Genomic DNA, 25,394 nt, shown 5'->3' on the forward strand with positions numbered 1-25,394 from the left:
CCACTCAATACCAGCATCACCACTCATAACCAGCATCACCACACACCACCAGCATCACCACACATCACCACTCACTATTAGCATCACGACACACATCCAGCATCACTACTCACCACCAGCATCACCACACACCACCAGTATCACCACACACCTCCAGCATCACCACACACCGCCAGCATCACCACACACCACCAGCATCACAAGACACCACCAGCATCACCACACACCACAAGCATCACCATACACCACCAGCATCACCACACACCACTAGCATCACCATACATTACCAGTATCACAATACACCACCAGTATCACCACACACCTCCACCATAAACACACACCACCAGAATCACTCTACACCACCAGCATCACCACACACCACCAGCATCTCCACGCACCACAAGCATCACCACACACCACCAGCATCACCACTCATAACCAGCATCATCACTCACCAACCAGCATCACCACACTCCATCACCATACACCACCAGCATCACCACTCACCACCATTATCACCATACACAACCAGCATCACCACGCACCACCAGCATCACTACTGACCACCAGCATCACCATACACCACCAGCATCACCACACACCACCAGCATCACCACTCAGCACAAGCATCACCACACACAACCAGCATCACTATACCCCACCAGCATCACCATACACCACCAGCATCACAACTCACCACCAGCATCACCACTCACCACCAGCATCACCACTCACCACCAGCATCACCTCTCACCACCAGCACCACCACACACCACCAGCATCACCACTCACCACCAGCATCACCAAACACAACCAGCATCACCATATTCCACCAGCATCACCATACACCACAAGCATCACCATACACCACCAGCATCACCATACACCAGCATCACCACACACAATACCAATATCACCACTCACCACCAGCATCACCACTCACCACCAGCACCACCACTCTCCATCATCATCACCACACATCACAAGCATCACCACACACCACCAGCATCACCACTCACCACCAGCATCACCACACACCACCGGCATCACCACTCAATACCAGCATCACCACACACCACCAGCATCACCACTCACCACCAGCATCACCACTCATAACCAGCATCACCACTAATCACCAGCATCACCACACACCACCAGCATCACCACACACCACCAGCATAAGCACACATCACCAGCATCACCACTCACTACTAGCATCACCACACACCACCAGTATCACCGCACACCACCAGCATCACCACACACCACCAGCATCACCAGACACCACCAGCATCACCACACACCACTAGCATCACCATACATTACCAGCAATACAATACACCACCAGCATCACCACACACCTCCACCATAAACACACACCACCAGAATCACTCTACACCACCAGCATCACCACACACCACTAGCATCACCACACACCACCAGCATCACCACTCACCACCAGCACCACCACACACCACCAGCATCACCACACACAACAGTATCACCACTCACCAACCAGCATCACCACACTCCACCAGCATCACCACACACCACCAGCATCACCACTCACCACCAGTATCAGCATACACCACCAGCATCACCACGCACCACCAGCATTACCACTCACCACCAGCATCACCTCTCACCACCAGCATCACCACACGCCACCAGCATCACCAAACACCACCAGCATCACCACTCACCACCAGCATCACCATACACCACCAGCATCACCACACATCACCAGCATCACCTTACACCACCAGCATCACCATACACATCCAGCATCACCATACACCACCAGCATCACCTTACACCACCAGCATCACCATACACCACCAGCATCACTATACACCAGCATCACAACACACAATACCAGTATCACCACTCACCACCAGCATCACCAATCACCACCAGCACCACCACTCTCCACCATCATCTCCACACATCACCAGCATCTGCATCACCACCAGCATCACCTCTCACCACCAGCATCACCACTCACCACCAGCATCACCACACACCACCAGCATCACCACTCACCACCAGCATCACCACACACCACCAGCATCACCACTCACCACCAGCATCACCACACACCACCAGCATCACCACTCACCACCAGCATTACCACTCATAACCAGCATCAACACACACCACCAGCATCACCACTCATAACCAGCATCACCACTTATCACCAGCAACACCACACACCACCAGCATCACCACACACCACCAGCATAAGCACACATCACCACCACCACCACTCACTACTAGCATCACCACACACCACCAGCACCACCACTCATAACCAGCATCACCACTCACCACCAGCATCACCACTCACCACCAGCATCACCACTCACCACCAGCATCACCACACACCACCAGCATCACCAGACGCCACCAGCATCACCAAACACCACAAGCATCACCATACACCACCAGCATCACCACTCCCCACCAGCATCACCACTCATAACCAGCATCACCACTCATCACCACCATCACCACACACCACCAGTATCACCACACACCACCAGCATAAGCACACATCACCAGTATCACCACTCACTACTAGCATCACCACACACATCCAGCATCACCACTCACCACCAGCATCACCACACACCACCAGTATCACCACACAACACCAGCATCACCACACACCACCAACATCACCACACACCACCAGCATCACCACACACATCCAGCATCACCACTCACCACCAGCACCACCACTCACCACCAGCATCACCATATACCAGCATCACCACACACCACCAGCATCACCACTCACCACCAGCATCACCATACACCCGCACCACCACTCACCACCATCATCACCACACACATCCAGCATCACCACACACCACCAGCATCACCATACACCAGCATCACCATACACCACCAGCATCACCATACAACACCAGCATCACCATACAACACCAGCATCACTATACACCACCAGCATCACAACACACCACCAGCATCACCATACACCAGCATCACCATACACCACCAGCATCACCACTCACCACCAGCATCACCACTCACCACCAGCATCACCACTCACCACCAGCATCACCACACACCACCAGCACCACCACTCATAACCTGCATCACCACTCACCACCAGCATCACCACTCACCACCAGCATCACCACACACCACCAGCATAACCAGACACCACCAGCATCACCACACACCACCAGCATCACCAGACACCACCAGCATCACCACACACCACAAGCATCACCATACACCACCAGCATCACCACACACCACTAGCATCACCATACATTACCAGCATCACAATACACCACCAGCATCACCACACACTTCCAACATAAACACACACCACCAGAAATACCACACACCACCAGCATCACCACACACCACAAGCATCACCACACACCACCAGAATTACCACACACCACCAGCATCACCACACACCACCAGCATCACCACACACCACAAGCATCACCACTCACCACCAGCATCACTACTCATTACCAGCATCACCACTCACCAACCAGCATCACCACACTCCACCAGCATCACCATACACCACCAGCATCACCACTCACCACCAGTACCACCATACACAACCAGCATCACCACGCACAACCAGCATCACCACTGACGACAAGCATCACCATACACCACCAGCATCACCGCACACCACCACCATTACCACTCACCACAAGCATCACCACACACAACCAGCATCACTATACCCCACCAGCATCACCATACACCACCAGCATCACAACTCATCACCAGCATCACCACTCACCACCAGCATCACCACTCACCACCAGCATCACCTCTCACACCCAGCATTACCACACACCACCAGCATCACCGTACACCACCAGCATCACCACTCACCACCAGCATCACCATACACAACCAGCATCACCATACTCCACCAGCATCACCATACACCAGAAGCATCACCATACACCACCAGCATCACCATACACCAGCATCACCACACACAATACCAGTATCACCACTCACCACCAGCATCACCACTCACCACCAGCCCCACCACTCTCCATCATCATCACCACACATCACAAGCATCACCACACACCACCAGCATCACCACTCACCACCAGCATCACCACACACCACCAGTATCACCACTCACCACCAGCATCACCACACACCACCAGCATCACCACTCACCACCAGCATCACCACTCATAACCAGCATCACCACTCATCACCAGCATCACCACACACCACTAGCATCACCACACACCTCCAGCATAAGAACACATCACCAGCATCACCACTCACTACTAGCATCACCACACACATCCAGCATCACCACTCACCACCAGCATCACCACACACCACCATTATCACCACACACCACCAGCATCACCACACACCACCAACATCACCACACACCACTAGCATCACCACACACCACCAGCATCACCAGATACCACCAGCATCACCACACACCACTAGCATCACCATACATTACAAGCATTACAATACACCACCAGCATCACCACACACCTCCACCATAAACACACACCACCAGAATCACCTCTCACCACCAGCATCACCACTCACCACCAGCATCACCACACACCACCAGCATCACCACTCACCACCAGCATCACCACACACCACCAGCATCACCACTCACCACCAGCATCACCACACACCACCAGCATCACCACTCACCACCAGCATTACCACTCATAACCAGCATCAACACACACCACCAGCATCACCACTCATAACCAGCATCACCACTTATCACCAGCAACACCACACACCACCAGCATCACCACACACCACCAGCATAAGCACACATCACCAGCACCACCCATCACTACTAGCATCACCACACACCACCAGCACCACCACTCATAACCAGCATCACCACTCACCACCAGCATCACCACTCACCACCAGCATCACCACTCACCACCAGCATCACCATACACCACCAGCATCACCACTCCCCACCAGCATCACCACTCATAACCAGCATCACCACTCATCACCAGCATCACCACACACCACCAGCATCACCACACACCACCAGCATAAGCACACATCACCAGTATCACCACTCACTACTAGCATCACCACACACATCCAGCATCACCACTCACCACCAGCATCACCACACACCACCAGTATCACCACACAACACCAGCATCACCACACACCACCAACATCACCACACACCACCAGCATCACCACACACATCCAGCATCACCACTCACCACCAGCACCACCACTCACCACCAGCATCACCATACACCAGCATCACCACACACCACCAGCATCACCACTCACCACCAGCATCACCATACACCCGCACCACCACTCACCACCATCATCACCACACACATCCAGCATCACCACACACCACGAGCATCACCATACACCAGCATCACCATACACCACCAGCATCACCACACACCACCAGCATCACCATACACCACCAGCATCACCATACACCACCAGCATCACAACACACCACCAGCATCACCATACACCAGCATCACCACACACCACCAGCATCACCACTCACCACCAGCATCACCACTCACCACCAGCATCACCACACACCACCAGCACCACCACTCATAACCAGCATCACCACTCACCACCAGCATCACCACTCACCACCAGCATCACCACACACCACCAGCATCACCAGACACCACCAGCATCACCACACACCACCAGCATCACCAGACACCACCAGCATCACCACACACCACAAGCATCACCATACACCACCAGCATCACCACACACCACTAGCATCACCATACATTACCAGCATCACAATACACCACCAGCATCACCACACACCTCCAACATAAACACACACCACCAGAAATACCACACACCACCAGCATCACCACACACCACCAGCATCACCACACACCACATACATCACCACACACCACCAGAATTACCACACACCACCAGCATCACCACACACCACCAGCATCACCACACACCACAAGCATCACCACTCACCACCAGCATCACCACTCATAACCAGCATCACCACTCACCAACCAGCATCACCACACTCCACCAGCATCACCATACACCACCAGCATCACCACTCACCACCAGTACCACCATACACAACCAGCATCACCACGCACCACCAGCATCACCACTGACCACAAGCATCACCATACACTACCAGCATCACCACACACCACCACCATTACCACTCACCACAAGCATCACCACACACAACCAGCATCACTATACCCCACCAGCATCACCATACACCACCAGCATCACAACTCACCACCAGCATCACCACTCACCACCAGCATCACCACTCACCACCAGCATCACCTCTCACAACCAGCATTACCACACACCACCAGCATCACCGTACACCACCAGCATCACCACTCACCACCAGCATCACCATACACAACCAGCATCACCATACTCCACCAGCATCACCATACACCAGCATCACCACACACAATACCAGTATCACCACTCACCACCAGCATCACCACTCACCACCAGCCCCACCACTCTCCATCATCATCACCACACATCACAAGCATCACCACACACCACCAGCATCAACACTCACCACCAGCATCACCACACACCACCAGTATCACCACTCACCACCAGCATCACCACACACCACCAGCATCACCACTCACCACCAGCATCACCACACACCACCAGCATAAGCACACATCACCAGCATCACCACTCACTACTAGCATCACCACACACATCCAGCTTCACCACTCACCACCAACATCACCACACACCACCATTATCACCACACACCACCAGCATCACCACACACCACCAACATCACCACACACCACTAGCATCACCACACACCACCAGCATCACCACACACCTCCACCATAAACACACACCACCAGAATCACTCTACACTACCAGCATCACCACACACCACTAGCATCATCACACACCACCAGCATCACCACTCACCACCAGTACTACCACACACCACCAGCATCACCACACACCACAGTATCACCACTCAGCAACCAGCATCACCACACTCCACCAGCATCACCACACACCACCAGCATCACCACTCACCACCAGTATCACAATACACCACCAGCATCACCACGCTCCACCAGCATCACCACTCACCACCAGCATCACCTCTCACCACCAGCATCACCACACGCCACCAGCATCACCAAACACCACCAGCATCACCACTCACCACTAGCATCACTATACACCACCAGCATCACCTTACACCACCAGCATCACCATACACCACCAGCATCACCATACACCACCAGCATCACCACTCACCACCAGCATCACCATACACCACCAGCATCACCTTACACCACAAGCATCACCATACACCACCAGCATCACCATACACAATACCAGTATCACCACTCACCACCAGCATCACCACTCACCACCAGCACCACCACTCTCCTCCATCATCACCACACATCACCAGCATCTCCATACACCACCAGCATCACCTCTCACCACCACCATCTCGATATTCAACCATCACCACAAACCACCAGCATCACCACTCACCACCAGCATCACCACACACCACCAGCATCACCACTCACCACCAGCATCACCACACACCACCAGCATCACCACTCACCACCAGCATTACCACTCATAACCAGCATCACCACACACAACCAGCATCACTACTCATAACCAGCATCACCACTTATCACCAGCAACACCACACACCACCAGCATCGCCACACACCACCAGCATAAGCACACATCACCAGCATCACCAATCACTACTAGCATCACAACACACCACCAGCATCACCAATCACCACCAGCATCACCATACACCCGCACCACCACTCACCACCAGCATCACCACACACATCCAGCATCACCACACACCACCAGCATCACAAATACACGAGCATCACCATACACCACCAGCATCACCACACACCACCTGCATCACCATACACCACCAGCATCACCATACACCACCAGCATCACTACACACCACCAGCATCACCATACACCAGCATCACCATACACCAGCATCACCATACACCACCAGCATCACCACTCACCACCAGCATCACCACACACCACCAGCACCACCACTCATAACCAGCATCACCATACACCACCAGCATCACCACTCACTACTAGCATCACCACACACCACCAGCATCACCATTCATAACCATCATCACCACACACCACCAGCATCACCACACACCACCAGCATCACCACACATCACCATCATCACCACTCACTACTAGCATCACCACACACATCCAGCATCACCACTCACCACCAGCATCACCACACACCACCAGCATCACCACTCACCACCAGCATCACCACACGCCACCAGCATCACCACTCAATACCAGCATCACCACTCATAACCAGCATCACCACACACCACCAGCATCACCACACACCACCATCATAACCACACATCACCAGCATCACCAATCACTACTAGCATCACCACACACATGAAGCATCACTACTCACCACCAGCATCACCACACACCACCAGTATCACCACACACCACCAGAATCACCACACACCACCAGCATCACCACACACCACCAGCATCACCAGACACCACCAGCATCTCCACACACCACAAGCATCACCATACACCACCAGCATCACCACACACCACTAGCATCACCATACATTACCAGCATCACAATACACCACCAGCATCACCACACACCTCCACCATAAACACACACCACTAGAATTACCACACACCATCAGCATCACCACACACCACCAGCATCACCACACACCACAAGCATCACCACACACCACCAGAATTACCACACACCACCAGCATCACCACACACCACCAGCATCACCACACACCACAAGCATCACCACACACCACCAGCATCACCACTCATAACCAGCATCACCACTCATCAACCAGCATCACCACACTCCACCACCATCACCATACACCACCAGCATCACCACTCACCACCAGTATCACCATACACCACCAGCATCACCACTCACCACCAGCATCACCTCTCACCACCAGCATCACCTTACACCACAAGCATCACCATACACCACCAGCATCACCACTCACCACCAGCATCACCTCTCACCACCAGCATCACCACATACCACCAACATCACCATACACCAACAGCATTACCAAACACCACCAGCATCACCACACACCACCAGCACCACCACACACCACCATCATCACCACTCACCACCAGCATCACCACACACCACCAGCATCACCACACACCTCCACCATAGACACACACCACCAGAATCACTCTACACCACCAGCATCACCACACACCACCAGCATCACCACACACCACCAGCATCACCACTCATCACCAGCACCACTACACACCACCAGCATCACCACACACCACCAGCATCACCACACACATCCACCATAAACACACACCACCAGAATCACTCTACACCACCAGCATCACCACACACAACCAGCATCACTACACACCACCAGCATCACCACACACCACCAGCATCACCACACACCACCAGCATCACCACACACCACAGTATCACCACTCACCCACCAGCATCACCACACTCCACCAGCATCACCACACACCACCAGCATCACCACTCACCACCAGTATCACCAAACACCACCAGCACCGCCACGCACCACCAGCATCACCACTCACCACCAGCATCACCTCTCACCACCAGCATCACCACACGCCATCAGCATCACCAAACACCACCACCATCACCACTCACCACCAGCATCACCATACACCACCAGCATCACCACTCACCACCAGCATCACCTTACACCAAAAGCATCACCATACACCACCAGCATCACCATACACCAGCATCACCACACACAATACCAGTATCACCACTCACCACCAGCATCACCACTCACCACCAGCACCACCACTCTCCACCATCATCACCACACATCACCAGCATCTCCATACACCACCAGCATCACCTCTCACCACCACCATCTCGATACACAAGCATCACCACAAACCACCAGCATCACCACTCACCACCAGCATCAGCACACACCACCAGCATCACCACTCACCACCAGCATTTCCACCCATAACCAGCATCACCACTTATCACCAGCAACACCACACACCACCAGCATCACCACACACCACCAACATAAGCACACATCACCATCATCACCACTCACCACCAGCATCACCACACTCCACCAGCATCGCCACACACCACCAGCATCATCACACATCACCAGCATCACCACTCACTACCAGTTTCACCATACACCACCAGCATCACCACACACAAACAGCATCACAACACACCAACAGCATCACTATACACTACCAGCATCACCACACACCGCCAGCATCACCACTTACCACCAGCATCACCACACACCACCAGCATCACTATACACCACCAGCATCACCATACACTACCAGCATCACCATACACCACCAGCATCACCATACACCACCAGCATCACCATACACTACCAGCATCTCCACACTCCAGCAGCATCACCACACACCACCAGCATCACTATACACCACCAGCATCACCATACACCACCAGCATCACTATACACTACCAGCATCACCACACACCACCAGCATCACCACTCACCACCAGCATCACCACACACCCCCAGCATCACTATACACCACCAGCATCACCATACACTACCAGCATCACCACACTCCAGAAGCATCACCACACTCCAGAAGCATCACCACTCACTACCAGCATCACCACTCACCACCAGCATTACAACTCATAACCAGCATCACCACACACCACAAGCATCACCACTCATAACCACCATCACCACACACCACCAGCATCACCACACACCACCAGCATCACCACACACCACCAGCATAAGCACACATCACCAGCATCACATCTCTCTACTAGTATCACCACACACAACCAGCATCACCACTCACCACCAGCATCACCAAACACCACTAGTATCACCACACACCACCAGCATCACCACACACCACCAGCATCACCACGCACCACCAGCATCACAAGACACCACCAGCATCACCACACACCACCAGCATCACCATACATTTCCAGCATCACAATGGACCACCAGCATCACCACACACCTCCAGCATCAACACACACCACCAGCATCACCACACACCACCAGCATCATCACACACCACCAGCATCACCAGACACCACAAGCATCACCATACACCAGCATCACCACTCACCACCAGCATCACCACACACCACCAGCATCACCATACACCAGCATCACCACACACCACCAGTATCACCATACACCAGCATCACCACACACCACCAGCATCACCACACACCTCCAGCATCACCATTCACCACCAGCATCACCACACACCACCAGCATCACCATACACCAGCATCACCACACACCACCAGCATCACCACACACCACCAGCATCACCATACACCAGCATCACCACACACCACCAGCATCACCATACACCAGCATCACCACACACCACCAGCATCACCACACACCTCCAGCATCACCATTCACCACCAGCATCACCACACACCACCAGCATCACCATACACCAGCATCACCACACACCACCAGCATCACCACACACCACCAGCATCACCATTCACCACCAGCATCAACACACACCACCAGCATCACCACTCACCACCAGCATCACCACACACCACCAGCATCACCATACACCATCATCACCATACACCAGCATCACCACACACCACCAGCATCACCACACACCACCAGCATCACCACACACCACCAGCATCACCACACACCACCAGCATCACCATACACTACCAGCATCACCATACACCACTAGCATCACCACACACCACCAGTATCACCACACACAACCAGCATCACCACACACCACCAGCATCACCATACACCACCAGCATCACAATACACCACCAGCATCACCACACACCACCAGCATCACCATACACCACCAGCATCACCACACACCCCCAGCATCACTATACACCACCAGCATCACCATACACTACCAGCATCACCACACTCCAGAAGCATCACCACTCACTACCAGCATCACCACTCACCACCAGCATCACCACTCACCACCAGCATCACCACACACCACCAGCATCACCACTCACCACCAGCATCACCACACACCACCAGCGTCACCTCTCACCACCAGCATTACCACTCATAACCAGCATCACCACACACCACAAGCATCACCACTCATAACCACCATCACCACACACCACCAGCATCACCACACACCACCAGCATCACCACACACCACCAGCATAAGCACACATCACCAGCATCACATCTCTCTACTAGCATCACCACACACAACCAGCATCACCACTCACCACCAGCATCACCAAACACCACTAGTATCACCACACACCACCAGCATCACCACTCACCACCGGCATCACCACACACCACCAGCATCACCATACTCCAGCATCACCATACACCAGCATCACCACACACCACCAGCATCACCACACACCACCAGCATCACCACACACCACCAGAATCACCACACACCACCAGCATCACCATACACTACCAGCATCACCATACACCACTAGCATCACCACACACCACCAGTATCACCACACACAACCAGCATCACCACACACCACCAGCATCACCATACACCACCAGCATCACAATACACCACCAGCATCACCACACACCACCAGCATCACCATTCACCACCAGCATCACCACACACCACCAGCATCACCACTCACCACCGGCATCACCACACACCACCAGCATCACCATACTCCAGCATCACCATACACCAGCATCACCACACACCACCAGCATCACCACACACCACCAGCATCACCACACACCACCAGAATCACCACACACCACCAGCATCACCATACACTACCAGCATCACCATACACCACTAGCATCACCACACACCACCAGTATCACCACACACAACCAGCATCACCACACACCACCAGCATCACCATACACCACCAGCATCACAATACACCACCAGCATCACCACACACCACCAGCATCACCGTACACCACCAGCATCACAATACACCACCAGTATCACCAGACACCACCAGCATCACCACTCACCACCAGTATCACCACTTACCACCAGCATCACCATACACCAGCATCATCACACACCTCCAGCATCACCACTCACCAGCATCACCACACACCACCAGCATCACCATACACCAGCATCACCACACACCACCAGCATCACCACACACCTCCAGCATCACCACTCACCACCAGCATCACCACATACCTCCAGCATCACCCCTTACCACCAGCATCACCATTCACCACCAGCATCACCACACACCTCCAGCATCACCATTCACCACCAGCATCACCACACACCACCAGCATCACCATACACCAGCATCACCACACACCACCAGCATCACCACTCACCACCGGCATCACCACACACCACCAGCATCACCATACTCCAGCATCACCATACACCAGCATCACCACACACCACCAGCATCACCACACACCACCAGCATCACCACACACCACCAGCATCACCACACACCACCAGCATCACCATACACCAGCATCACCACACACCACCAGCATCACCACACACCTCCAGCATCACCATTCACCACCAGCATCACCACACACCACCAGCATCACCATACACCAACATCACCACACACCACCAGCATCACCACACACCACCAGCATCACCATTCACCACCAGCATCACCACACACCACCAGCATCACCACTCACCACCGGCATCACCACACACCACCAGCATCACCATACTCCAGCATCACCATACACCAGCATCACCACACACCACCAGCATCACCACACACCACCAGCATCACCACACACCACCAGCATCACCACACACCACCAGAATCACCACACACCACCAGCATCACCATACACTACCAGCATCACCATACACCACTAGCATCACCACACACCACCAGTATCACCACACACAACCAGCATCACCACACACCACCAGCATCACCATACACCACCAGCATCACAATACACCACCAGCATCACCACACACCACCAGCATCACCGTACACCACCAGCATCACAATACACCACCAGTATCACCAGACACCACCAGCATCACCACTCACCACCAGTATCACCACTTACCACCAGCATCACCATACACCAGCATCATCACACACCTCCAGCATCACCACTCACCAGCATCACCACACACCACCAGCATCACCATACACCAGCATCACCACACACCACCAGCATCACCACACACCTCCAGCATCACCACTCACCACCAGCATCACCACATACCTCCAGCATCACCCCTTACCACCAGCATCACCATTCACCACCAGCATCACCACACACCTCCAGCATCACCATTCACCACCAGCATCACCACACACCACCAGCATCACCATACACCAGCATCACCACACACCACCAGCATCACCATACACCAGCATCACCACACACCTCCAGCATCACCACTTACCACCAGCATCACCACTCACCTCCAGCATCACCACACACCACCAGCATCACCATACACCAGCATCACCACACACCTCCAGCATCACCACTTATCACCAGCATCACCACACACCACCAGCATCACCACTCACCACCAGTATCACCACTTACCACCAGCATCACCATACACCAGCATCATCACACACCTCCAGCATCACCACTCACCAGCATCACCACACACCACCAGCATCACCATACACCAGCATCACCACACACCACCAGCATCACCACACACCTCCAGCATCACCACTCACCACCAGCATCACCACATACCTCCAGCATCACCCCTTACCACCAGCATCACCATTCACCTCCAGCATCACCACACACCACCAGCATCACCACTCACCACCAGCATCACCACACACCACCAGCATCACCACACACCTCCAGCATCACCACTCACCACCAGCATCACCACAGACCTCCAGCATCACCCCTTACCACCAGCATCACCATTCACCTCCAGCATCACCACACACCACCAGCATCACCCCTTACCACCAGCATCACCATTCACCTCCAGCATCACCACACACCTCCAGCATCACCACTTATCACCAGCATCACCACACACCTCCAGCATCACCACTTATCACCAGCATCACCACACACCAGCTTATTCTTCCAAACATCATCTTCACCTGTTCTTACTATGTGGTGGAGGCAGATTCCATACACAGATTCAAATGTAGATATGATAAGAGTCTAATATTCTCCTGTTTTTAATCTTGGTAAAGAAAAATGCTTGTATATTTAGAAACAAGACATTAGTATTTGTGTTTTGTACGTAGATTCTTAGTTTTGCGTTGGAATAAAAATAACCTGTTTTTTTATATATATATTTTCGCATAAATTACATTTCGTCATTGACTCACCTCTTTGTTCACCATTGAAGATAATTTCGGAAAATAAATTTGGTGGTCTTCCGTTAAGGTCGTCGTTGAGAAGGGACTCCTTGACAGCGTCCCAGCCGTTGGTGACCACTGTGGGCTGGGTGCCTATGTACAGGCCGATGACCGGGCCGTAGGAGGCGGAGAGGCGCCACAGCTGCTTGTGTGGGCCCTGTTTCTCCAAGTAAGGCAGGTACCCAACTAAAGGTAGTCGTGCTGGACCTAATGGAAAGAAATATATATTCTTTATTGAGTTGTGAAGCCAACGAACAAGTTTGCATTTATTATAGGAAATCTAATCAATAATTTGAAAATTAATTCATTAAAGCCCATAGGCAAGGCGAAATATTTGACAAGGTCTTGTAAGACCTGACCATGGTCTAGTCAGGGTCTTACCATGGTCACCTTTCCCTGGTGTCCCCCTGCCTGGCCTGGTGTCCACCTGCCTGGTGTCCACCTGCCTGGTGTCCACCTGCCTGGTGTCCACCTGGCTGGTGTCCACCTGCCTGGTGTCCACCTGCCTGGTGTCCACCTGGCTGGTGTCCACCTGCCTGGCATGGTGTCCACCTGCCTGGCATGGTGTCCACCTGCCTGGCATGGTGTCCACCTGCCTGGCCTGGTGTCCACCTGCCTGGTGTCCACCTGCCTGGAGTCCACCTGCCTGGTGTCCACCTGCCTGGTGTCCACCTGCCTGGTGTCCACCTGCCTGGCATGGTGTCCACCTGCCTGGCCTGGTGTCCACCTGCCTGGCCTGGTGTCCACCTGCCTGGCATGGTGTCCACCTGCCTGGCCTGGTGTCCACCTGCCTGGCCTGGTGTCCACCTGCCTGGCATGGTGTCCACCTGCCTGGCCTGGTGTCCACCTGCCTGGCCTGGTGTCCCCCTGCCTGGCCTGGTGTCCACCTGCCTGGTGTCCACCTGCCTGGTGTCCACCTGCCTGGAGTCCACCTGTCTGGTATGGTGTCCACCTGCCTGGAGTCCACCTGCCTGGTATGGTGTCCACCTGCCTGGCTTGGTGTCCACCTGCCTGGTGTCCACCTGCCTGGTGTCCACCTGCCTGGCCTGGTGTCCACCTGCCTGGAGTCCACCTGCCTGGTATGGTGTCCACCTGCCTGGAGTCCACCTGCCTGGTGTCCACCTGCCTGGAGTCCACCTGCCTGGTATGGTGTCCACCTGCCTGGCTTGGTGTACACACCCACACTTGAGGGAATAATTCACAAGGGAATGAAATAAATTTTGTCTGAAGGGAATCGCCCATCCAGTACACTCAATTAACTTCTTCATTAGGCACTAACTTATCACTGGCGTCTAAAACGTTTCCAAAAATCTAAAATAAATTGTTAAAAATTCAAGATAAGAATGAGTAATATCTTAAATGGGGTAGCGGGTCAACGGGACAGGATAACACCCTGAAAACCAGGACGGTCATCAGCTGGGTATTTGGAATTATTAAGGAACTATTGCCGCACATGAATTAATGTCAGGTAATTTTATATTATTATTATTATTATTTTCTACCACAGACGTGGCCACACATTTACAATGCTAACTAGCATATATACATGTTTAAGTTCAACTGAAGTCAGATCGATGTTATATGAGTAGTGTGTTTGGGGTGACTTTGAGCCGAGATAGTTCCGGAAGCTGTTGGTGTAGAGTGCTGAGGTGTGCAAATATGTGTATACAACGTCAGGTATGATTAGTTTATATATTGGTTCTACTACTAATTGTCTCATTATTCTAAATTTGTGATATGTATTGTTATTTTAACTAAATAATCTTTCCAATTCTTAGCAAAATGCTATTCACTATGTTCAGAAATTATATTTGTTTTATTAAGATTATTATACACATGTTAAGTCCAGCCAGCGTCGAAATGATTCGTACAAGTTCTTACCAGTTAACTTTCTCACTCTGATAATGACAACGTCTCTGTGCTATGGTGTAATTCTGCCTTTCTTGTGTAAATAATGTACTGTAATTTTTTATGTAAACTTTCCCAATTATAAATGTACTACCAAACATTATTAAAGTTTTTAATTTAATTTGATTTGATAACCATTGCTGTACCCGGGCACCGCCGGGTACAACATCGACATCCATCATCATCGTTACTATCTTCTCTCTTCTTCGCTACTTTCGCTTACCTTTACCACCTTCCGTTTCCTTCACCACATTCCCCACACTTCTCTACCTTCCCTACCATTCACAACCTTCACTACACCCCCTTCCCTACCCTTCACCACCTTCACTACACCCCCTTCCCTACCCTTCACCACCTTCCCTACCATTCACAACCTTCACTACACCCCCTTCCCTACCCTTCACCACCTTCACTACACCCCCTTCCCTACCCTTCACCACCTTCCCTACCATTCACAACCTTCACTACACCCCCTTACCTACCCTTCACCACCTTCACTACACCCCCTTCCCTACCCCTCACCACCTTCCCTACCCTTCACCACCTTCCCTACCCTTCATCACCTTCCCTACATTTCACCACTTTCCCTACCCTTCATCACCTTCCCTACTTTTCACCACCTTCCCTACCCTACACTACCTTCTCTACCGTTCACAAACTTCCCTACCTTTCACCATCTTCAAACCCGTTCACCACCTTCCCTGCCATTCACCACCTTCCCTGCCCCTCACCACCTTCCCTACCCCTCACCACCTTCCCTACCCTTCACCAGCTTCCCTACCCCTCACCACCTTCCCTACCCCTCACCACCTTCCCTACCCCTCACCACCTTCCCTACCCCTCACCACCTTCCCTACCACTCACCACCTTCCCTACCCCTCACCACCTTCCCTACCCCTCACCACCTTCCCTACCCCTCACCACCTTCCCTACCCCTCACCACCTTCCCTACCCCTCACCACCTTCCCTACCCGTAACCCTCCTTCCTTACCATTCACCACCTTCCCTGCCATTCACCACATTCCCTCCTATTCACCACCTTCATTACACTAACAGGGCGCCAGACAGCTGAGTGGACAACGCTTCGTATTCGTAATCCTGTATGTTCCGGGTTCGATCCTCGGTGGAGACGGAGACAAATGGGCAAAAAAGTTTCTTTCACCCTAATGCCTCTGTTACCTAGCAGTAAATACGTACTTGGGAGTTAGACAGCTGCTACGGGCTGCTTCCTGGGGGTTTGTGTAACAAAACGGAGGCCTGGTCGAGGACCGGGCCGCGGGGACGCTAAGGCCCGAAATCATCTCAAGATAACCCTTCATCACCTTCCCTACCTTTCACCACCTTCCCTACCTTTCGCCACCTTCCCTACCCTTCACCACCTTCCCTACCATTCAACACATTTCCTACCCTTCACCACCTTCACTACATACACTTCATTACCTTCCATACCCTTCAGCCCTATCTGTACTCTTCAACACTTTCTCTTCATCCCCGAAACCATTTTCACTAAATACCTGCATCAACACATTTACATAAGGAAGAGAAAGCAAGTAATTATCAAAAGAAGGCACCAAACCGGGAAGGCTATGTAGCACTAAGGAAGAGAAAGCCCTAAGCCAGTATGACTATTAATCATCACGTCGAAAATAATATGCCAAATGAATATTAGTTATGTTGTAGTCCGATATTTAGTGAGACTTGAAGTGTGTTCTTTGCTGTTTCATGCAAGGGGGCACAATTAAAGTACACAAATGCAGGAAAGATACAACAAAATACATCATCAAGGTATTCAAACTTCAAGCTTAGACACATCTCGGAAAAAAGTATTCAAATGAGATAAGATCGTTTCAAAGTTCACCAGATGTACTCACTATAAAGGAGACGAGAGAGAGATATCAAAAAATGAATACGATAAGAGTTAAAGAGGAGATATATAGCTCCTGGTATAGCAACTCAGCATTAGACTAGCGGAGATAGCTGCCAAAAAAGCGTTACTGAAAGAAACATATCTGAATGTTATATAAATGCGACAACACAGGCACATCAATTTATCAAGTATGCGTAATTGAGACTTGCTTTGCATGGTCGCATTGCTTCTTCCTTATGTTAATATAGTTATGTATGGGACTCTCCCAGAACTGTGCTGAAGGGTGGCATTGACTTCATATTCACAATGACGTTATCTACAGTCGTCCTTGGACCACTATTGATAAATACTGCACTTTAAATGGTTTCCTAGATAACAGCTGAATTTGTGCTGATTTAAAATAACATTACACTTTTCTCAAACGATTTTCTAAAGTGTCTGAGAACGTTGATGTCACAATAATTAAGAATAGGTTACCTGGATAACGAAGATGTCACAATTATTAAGAACATGTTACCTGCGTAAAGAAGGTGCCACTATAATTAAGAATATGGAGCCTGTGAATATAAGGTGCCTCGATAATTAAGAGCATGTTGCCTGGGTAAAGAAGGTGCCACTATAATTAAGAACATGTTGCGTAGGTAAATAAGGAGTAACGATAAGCAAAACCAGATTATTTTGAAACGCAGGAGTGACCAAACACCCGAGAAAGGTAAGGTCGTACAACGGTGACAAACATAACAACAGCAGCTCACCTGCCAGAGGAAGGTGTACACCCAAGGCACTGACTGACCTGGTGGGTAGCCTCGAGGCTTACGGGAGGCCAGGTAGAGCACGAGCAGCACCAGAGCCACTCCCACCAACATCAACATCCTCAACTAGTATGCTTGCTTCAGTCTGTAACTAAATGAAGATTATGATTTATGATATTGTTTTACATAATTAATAGAATACACTTTGTGTACAGCTCAGTGAGATACATAAGGATAATGTAACAATAAAATTTATGATACAATATATTGTATCTACTTTTATGGTCTATACTTTCACTGTATTAAATTTTAATTATTTTATGAACATATTTCGAGAAATTCTATTAAAAGCATTAAAACAGAATAAAAAGGTAATTTCTAAATTTCTAGAATTACGAATCTTTTTTTACTAACCCAGGCTAGGAGAACTTACCTTTCAATCTTTTAAAAGGCGTAGAACCAGTTGAGCTTGATACAAATTTACGAGTGTTCGAAGGTATTTTCAAGTTGGATATAAAGAAGGTTTGAAAATAGTCACACGATTGGTGATACATTAAATAAATGTTTGATTTACTTAGAATACAGGCAAACATTGCCCAGACAATAGTTGCTGTAAAGGAGTGAAATATATTACTGGCATGCATTATTGAGCCTGACAAAAATATTTATTTAAAAAAATTATTTAATATAAGAAAATACAAGGCGTTCTTTTCACTTGAGAATGAACCATGTTGGTTCGAAACGTTGTGTAAATTTTATAATAAGTGTAATACAATTATTTATTTCTTTTTCTTCACCTCGAACGGAGATGACCTTTGGAGAACTCCTCTTCCAATTAAACCAAGATGCTAGAACACTAGTCAGAGGAATAGAAGCCCTATTTTCTTGTTTAGGGCTTCTATCCCTTTTTCCACATTTCCATAGGCATACCAAGGTTTGTATTCCCCAACTTTTGGCAGGTGGAGTCCGGATTTCTTGGCGTTCACAGTTTCGATCAATCTGTTTACCTTCGTTTTCAATTCGGCTGTAGTGTTCTTCGTTATCCTTTGGAATTTAGTTTGGTCAGAGAGTATGAGGTTCATTTTTGCCAGATATTCGTCTTTTTTAAGAATGGCGTATATTGGCGACTTGTCACCTCTCCTGACGACTATCTCCTTGTTTTCACGAAGGCTCTAAGCTGCCGCTTTGAGCTCGGGGGACAGTATGGTGCTTCTGTAATTGCCTCGAATCTTTCCTCCTTCTGCAATAAGTTCTGCTTGCAAGGTGTCTTTGGTGGTGACCTTCTTTTGCTTCTCGAGGTCGAATATATCGTCCAATAGGATCTCAAACTCCACTTTCCGGGCGATCTCACTCGGTCTGGACAAAACGTGACAGCTTATACCCAGATTTAAGAGAGTAATTTAGTCCTCAGTGAGGTTGATTCCAGCAAGGTTTAAGAGGCCATCTCTGGGTCGTGGAATCGCCATAGGTCCTCCAAATAATGTTGTCAGTTTCTTGATGATCCTGGTTTCGGTGCTGTGGTGATGTTGATCTGAAAGGAAATGTCAAGACCCACAAGCCTGGAAACCCACTTCGGCCAATCATCAGCCAAATATCCACACCCACATACAGACTGGCTAAGCGACTCAACGGGTTGCTGACATCTTACATACTCTGTGCTTTCAGCCTGAAGTCTCCCAAGGAATTTGTCAACTTACTGCGGGGAGCACGGGCTACGGGGATAAGAACCTCGTTGGATGTGGAGTCACTATTTACGTACCTTTGACGAAACAATAGGGATGATAGCAGACAGAGTATATCGTGTCCCGGATTGCACACCTCTTGACATGCCAGCCTACCTACCTTGAGGTTACCCTGAGGTGCTTCCGGGGCTTAGCGTCCCCGCGGCCCGGTCGTCGACCAGGCCTCCTGGTTGCCGGATCGATCAACCAGGCTGTTGGACGCGGCTGCTCGCAGCCTGACGTATGAGTCACAGCCTGGTTGATCAGGTATCCTTTGGAGGTGCTTATCCAGTTCTCTCTTGAACACTGTGAGGGGTCGGCCAGTTATGCCCCTTATGTGTAGTGGGAGCGTGTTGAACAGTCTCGGACCTCTAATGTTGATAGAGTTCTCTCTCAGAGTACCTGTTGCCAGAAGGCATTCTGAGGAACCTACTCCAAGCCTGCACTAAAGAGACACCCTTCATGAGCCCAGATGGGCACATATATAAGCAAGTAGATGGGGTCGCCATGGGTTCTCCCCTAGGTGTCCTGTTTACGAACTTCTACATGGACACCACCGAGCAGAGGGTCTTAGTTGGCATGGACTTGAGACCTGCCATATTCTGCAGGTATGTTGACGACATTTTTAAACAGGTACCTGATGCCAGATGTCTGCAGCAGCTGAAGGAGGCATTTGAGCGGAATTCTGTGTTGAGTTTCACGTACGAGATGGAGAATAATGGGAAGCTGCCCTTTCTGGATGTAACAGTCACAGAGAGGAGCGGAAGCTTCCACACTGCAGTCTACACCAAGGAAACTAACATAGGAATGTGCCTCAATGCCAATAGTGACTGCCCAGACATGTACAAGAGGAGTATTGTCAATGCTTACGTCGCAGTGCTCTTAGCCACAGCTCAGGATGAAAAGAAATCGATGAAGAACTCTATAGGGTTAGGCAGGTCCTAGTCAACAACGGCTTCTCTAACGGTTTCGTTGAAGACATAAAAAGAAAGATGAAACGCCATGCAACCTCTGAAGAGTCAAACAACACAACACCTGTACCCCCTATTAGATTATTTTACAGGAACTTCTTTTCGACGGCTTATAAAACGGAGGAAAGGGTCCTGAAAGATATTGTTGATAGGAACGTCATCCCTACAGACAAAAATCAGAAAATACACTTGATAATTTATTATAAAACCAAAAAACTGCAAATGTACTCATGAATAACTCTCCAGACACAAAGCAGAACGCTTAAAAGAGACCAACGTCGTCTATGCCTTCAAATGCCCTCTTGGGGACTGTAAGCCTCAAAAAACTCAGTATATAGGCAAGACAACAACATCTCTTTCCAGGCGTTTAACGATGCATAAGCAAAAGGGCTCCATTAAGGAACATATAATCTCTTCCCACAACCAAACCATCACCAGAGAAATCTTAGCAAACAACACAGAAATCATCGATAGATACAGCGATAGCAGGCGGCATGACATCTGCGAGGCACTACACATCAAGAAGTCAACACCAGCAATCAACAGCCAATTAATGCACAACTATATTCTACCCACTTCAAGACTCCGCTCCAATATAGAAGCATCAAGAAATATGGGCCAATAGGCCCTCTGCAATTACTTCCATTCTTACCTTCAATACCCATTGTTTCGTGCTCTGGCTTGTGTTGAAAGTTTGTTTTCACCTCATTCAAAACTGTTGTAACATATCACCTCACCCAAATGCAGGTATAAAAAATCGAACGTGTTTAAGTTATAGTTGTGTGTGTGTGTAAACTAAAGTCTTTGAAAATGTAATAAGTTTTACGAAACGCGCTCAAGTGTCGCGTCAGACTTGAAATAAAAATGAATTTTGGAGAATTGATTTTTCAATTACCATCAAAAGTGAAAAGAAACATAAGAAAGATCGAGAAAATTCGTGTTAGAATTATTAATCTTACTTTTTCGGTCATATTTCGACTACCTAACCTACCTAACTGACATATCATATATATATATATATATATATATATATATATATATATATATATATATATATATATATATATATATATATATATATATATATATATATATATATATATATATATATATATATATATATATATATATATATATATATATATATATATATATATATATATATATATATATATATATATATATATATATGTCGTACCTAGTAGCCAGAACTCACTTCTCAGCCTACTATTCAAGGCCCGATTTGCCTAATAAGCCAAGTTTTCCTGAATTAATATATTTACTATAATTTTTTTCTTATGAAATGATAAAGCAACCCTTTTCTCTATGTATGAGGTCAATTTTTTTTTATTGGAGTTAAAATTAACGTAGATATATGACCGAACCTAACCAACCCTACCTAACCTAACCTAACCTATATTTATAGGTAAGGTTAGGTTAGGTAGCCAAAAAAAGCTAGGTTAGGTTAGGTTAGGTAGGTTAGGTAGACGAAAAAACATTAATTCATGAAAACTTGGCTTATTAGGCAAATCGGGCCTTGAATAGTAGGCTGAGAAGTGCGTTCTGGCTATTAGGTACGACATATATAACATATATATATATATACATTCATGCAGGCATTCAGGTTCCTCCCAAAAGGGAGGGAGACACAAGTACTCATAGGAGTGGTGAGTGTGAGGGACAGCTAGCCACCCCTCCTGCCACCACCCGTGTCCACCCCTGCCGCCACCACCCCTGTCATCCCTCCCACGCCGGCCGCTTGGGGGATGGAGGGGACTCCACCAACTAACCAGGAACCCCTCAGCCAAGAACTGGGTCCTGGGAACAGTGCACCCAGACGTGCAACCAGAGGACCCAGACTCAGAGGAACGTGTCGGGTGTGTGACGAATCACACAGCCTTAGAAACGATGGAACCCTACGTCAACACAACGGCTGTGAGGGTTCATGGACGGAACCTGTAGAGAGAGAAGGCCCACAGGTCCCCCCGGCACCCCCACACATCCCAGCAAACTTCATGTCATCAGATGACCTCCTGGGGGCCATCAAAGCATCCACCACCAGAACTCTTCCCCACATTCCTAAAGCAGCGCGCCCATTTGCAGCAGGGAAATATACAGACCTTTTAAGGAAAGTAAATGAACGATCTGAAAATCTTAATGCTGCAGCCACCATCAAAGCATGGCATAATTTGCTCCTGTTTGGCAATATTTGCTTAGGCGTACCTGCAAGAGGATGCAAGTCGCTAGCCTCATCAGTCACTAGGGCAATAAATAATTTCCCCAGAGCTGACAACTTGATCCCCATCCCTCCTCAACGCAAAAACCGTCGTGGCAGACCCAAGAGTTCCAATGACAATTTTAAACTAGGAACACAAGTGACCAAAAAAATTGAAGAGGGCAACACAGTAGGAGCAATTAGGTTACTTACCAGCGAAGACACAATCGCCCCTAGAAATCCCGCTACCGCCAACTCGCTGAGAGAGAAGCACCCTCCTAGAGTACCGTGGGAACCCACTGCTCAGGACACAAATGTCCCAGACATGGGACCTCTATTCCTCCAAGCGTCAGAGGTATACCAAGCCATCATGTCATTTCCGCCAGGCTCGGCAGGGGGGATACACTGGAGTAAGACCTCAGCACCTCAAGGAGATGGTAAACCCAGTTCTCGGAGAAG

General features: G+C 49.8%; 1 protein-coding gene across 1 annotated transcript in view; it reads right to left on the reverse strand.

Annotated features, from left to right (window-relative positions):
* Positions 1-25,394, reverse strand: part of LOC123767222 (methyl farnesoate epoxidase) — a 211,364-nt gene that overhangs the window by 152,709 nt on the left and 33,261 nt on the right. The window contains exons 2-3 of the mRNA XM_069304726.1: positions 20,070-20,179; positions 15,472-15,708 (exon numbers count right to left, since the gene is read on the reverse strand). Coding sequence (XP_069160827.1) covers positions 15,472-15,708; positions 20,070-20,148 — 316 coding nt within the window. The 5' untranslated portion in view covers positions 20,149-20,179. The remainder of the gene's footprint in view (positions 1-15,471; positions 15,709-20,069; positions 20,180-25,394) is intronic.

This window comes from Procambarus clarkii, chromosome 53 (assembly GCF_040958095.1).
Source record: "Procambarus clarkii isolate CNS0578487 chromosome 53, FALCON_Pclarkii_2.0, whole genome shotgun sequence".
Taxonomy (NCBI): Eukaryota; Metazoa; Arthropoda; class Malacostraca; order Decapoda; family Cambaridae; genus Procambarus; species Procambarus clarkii.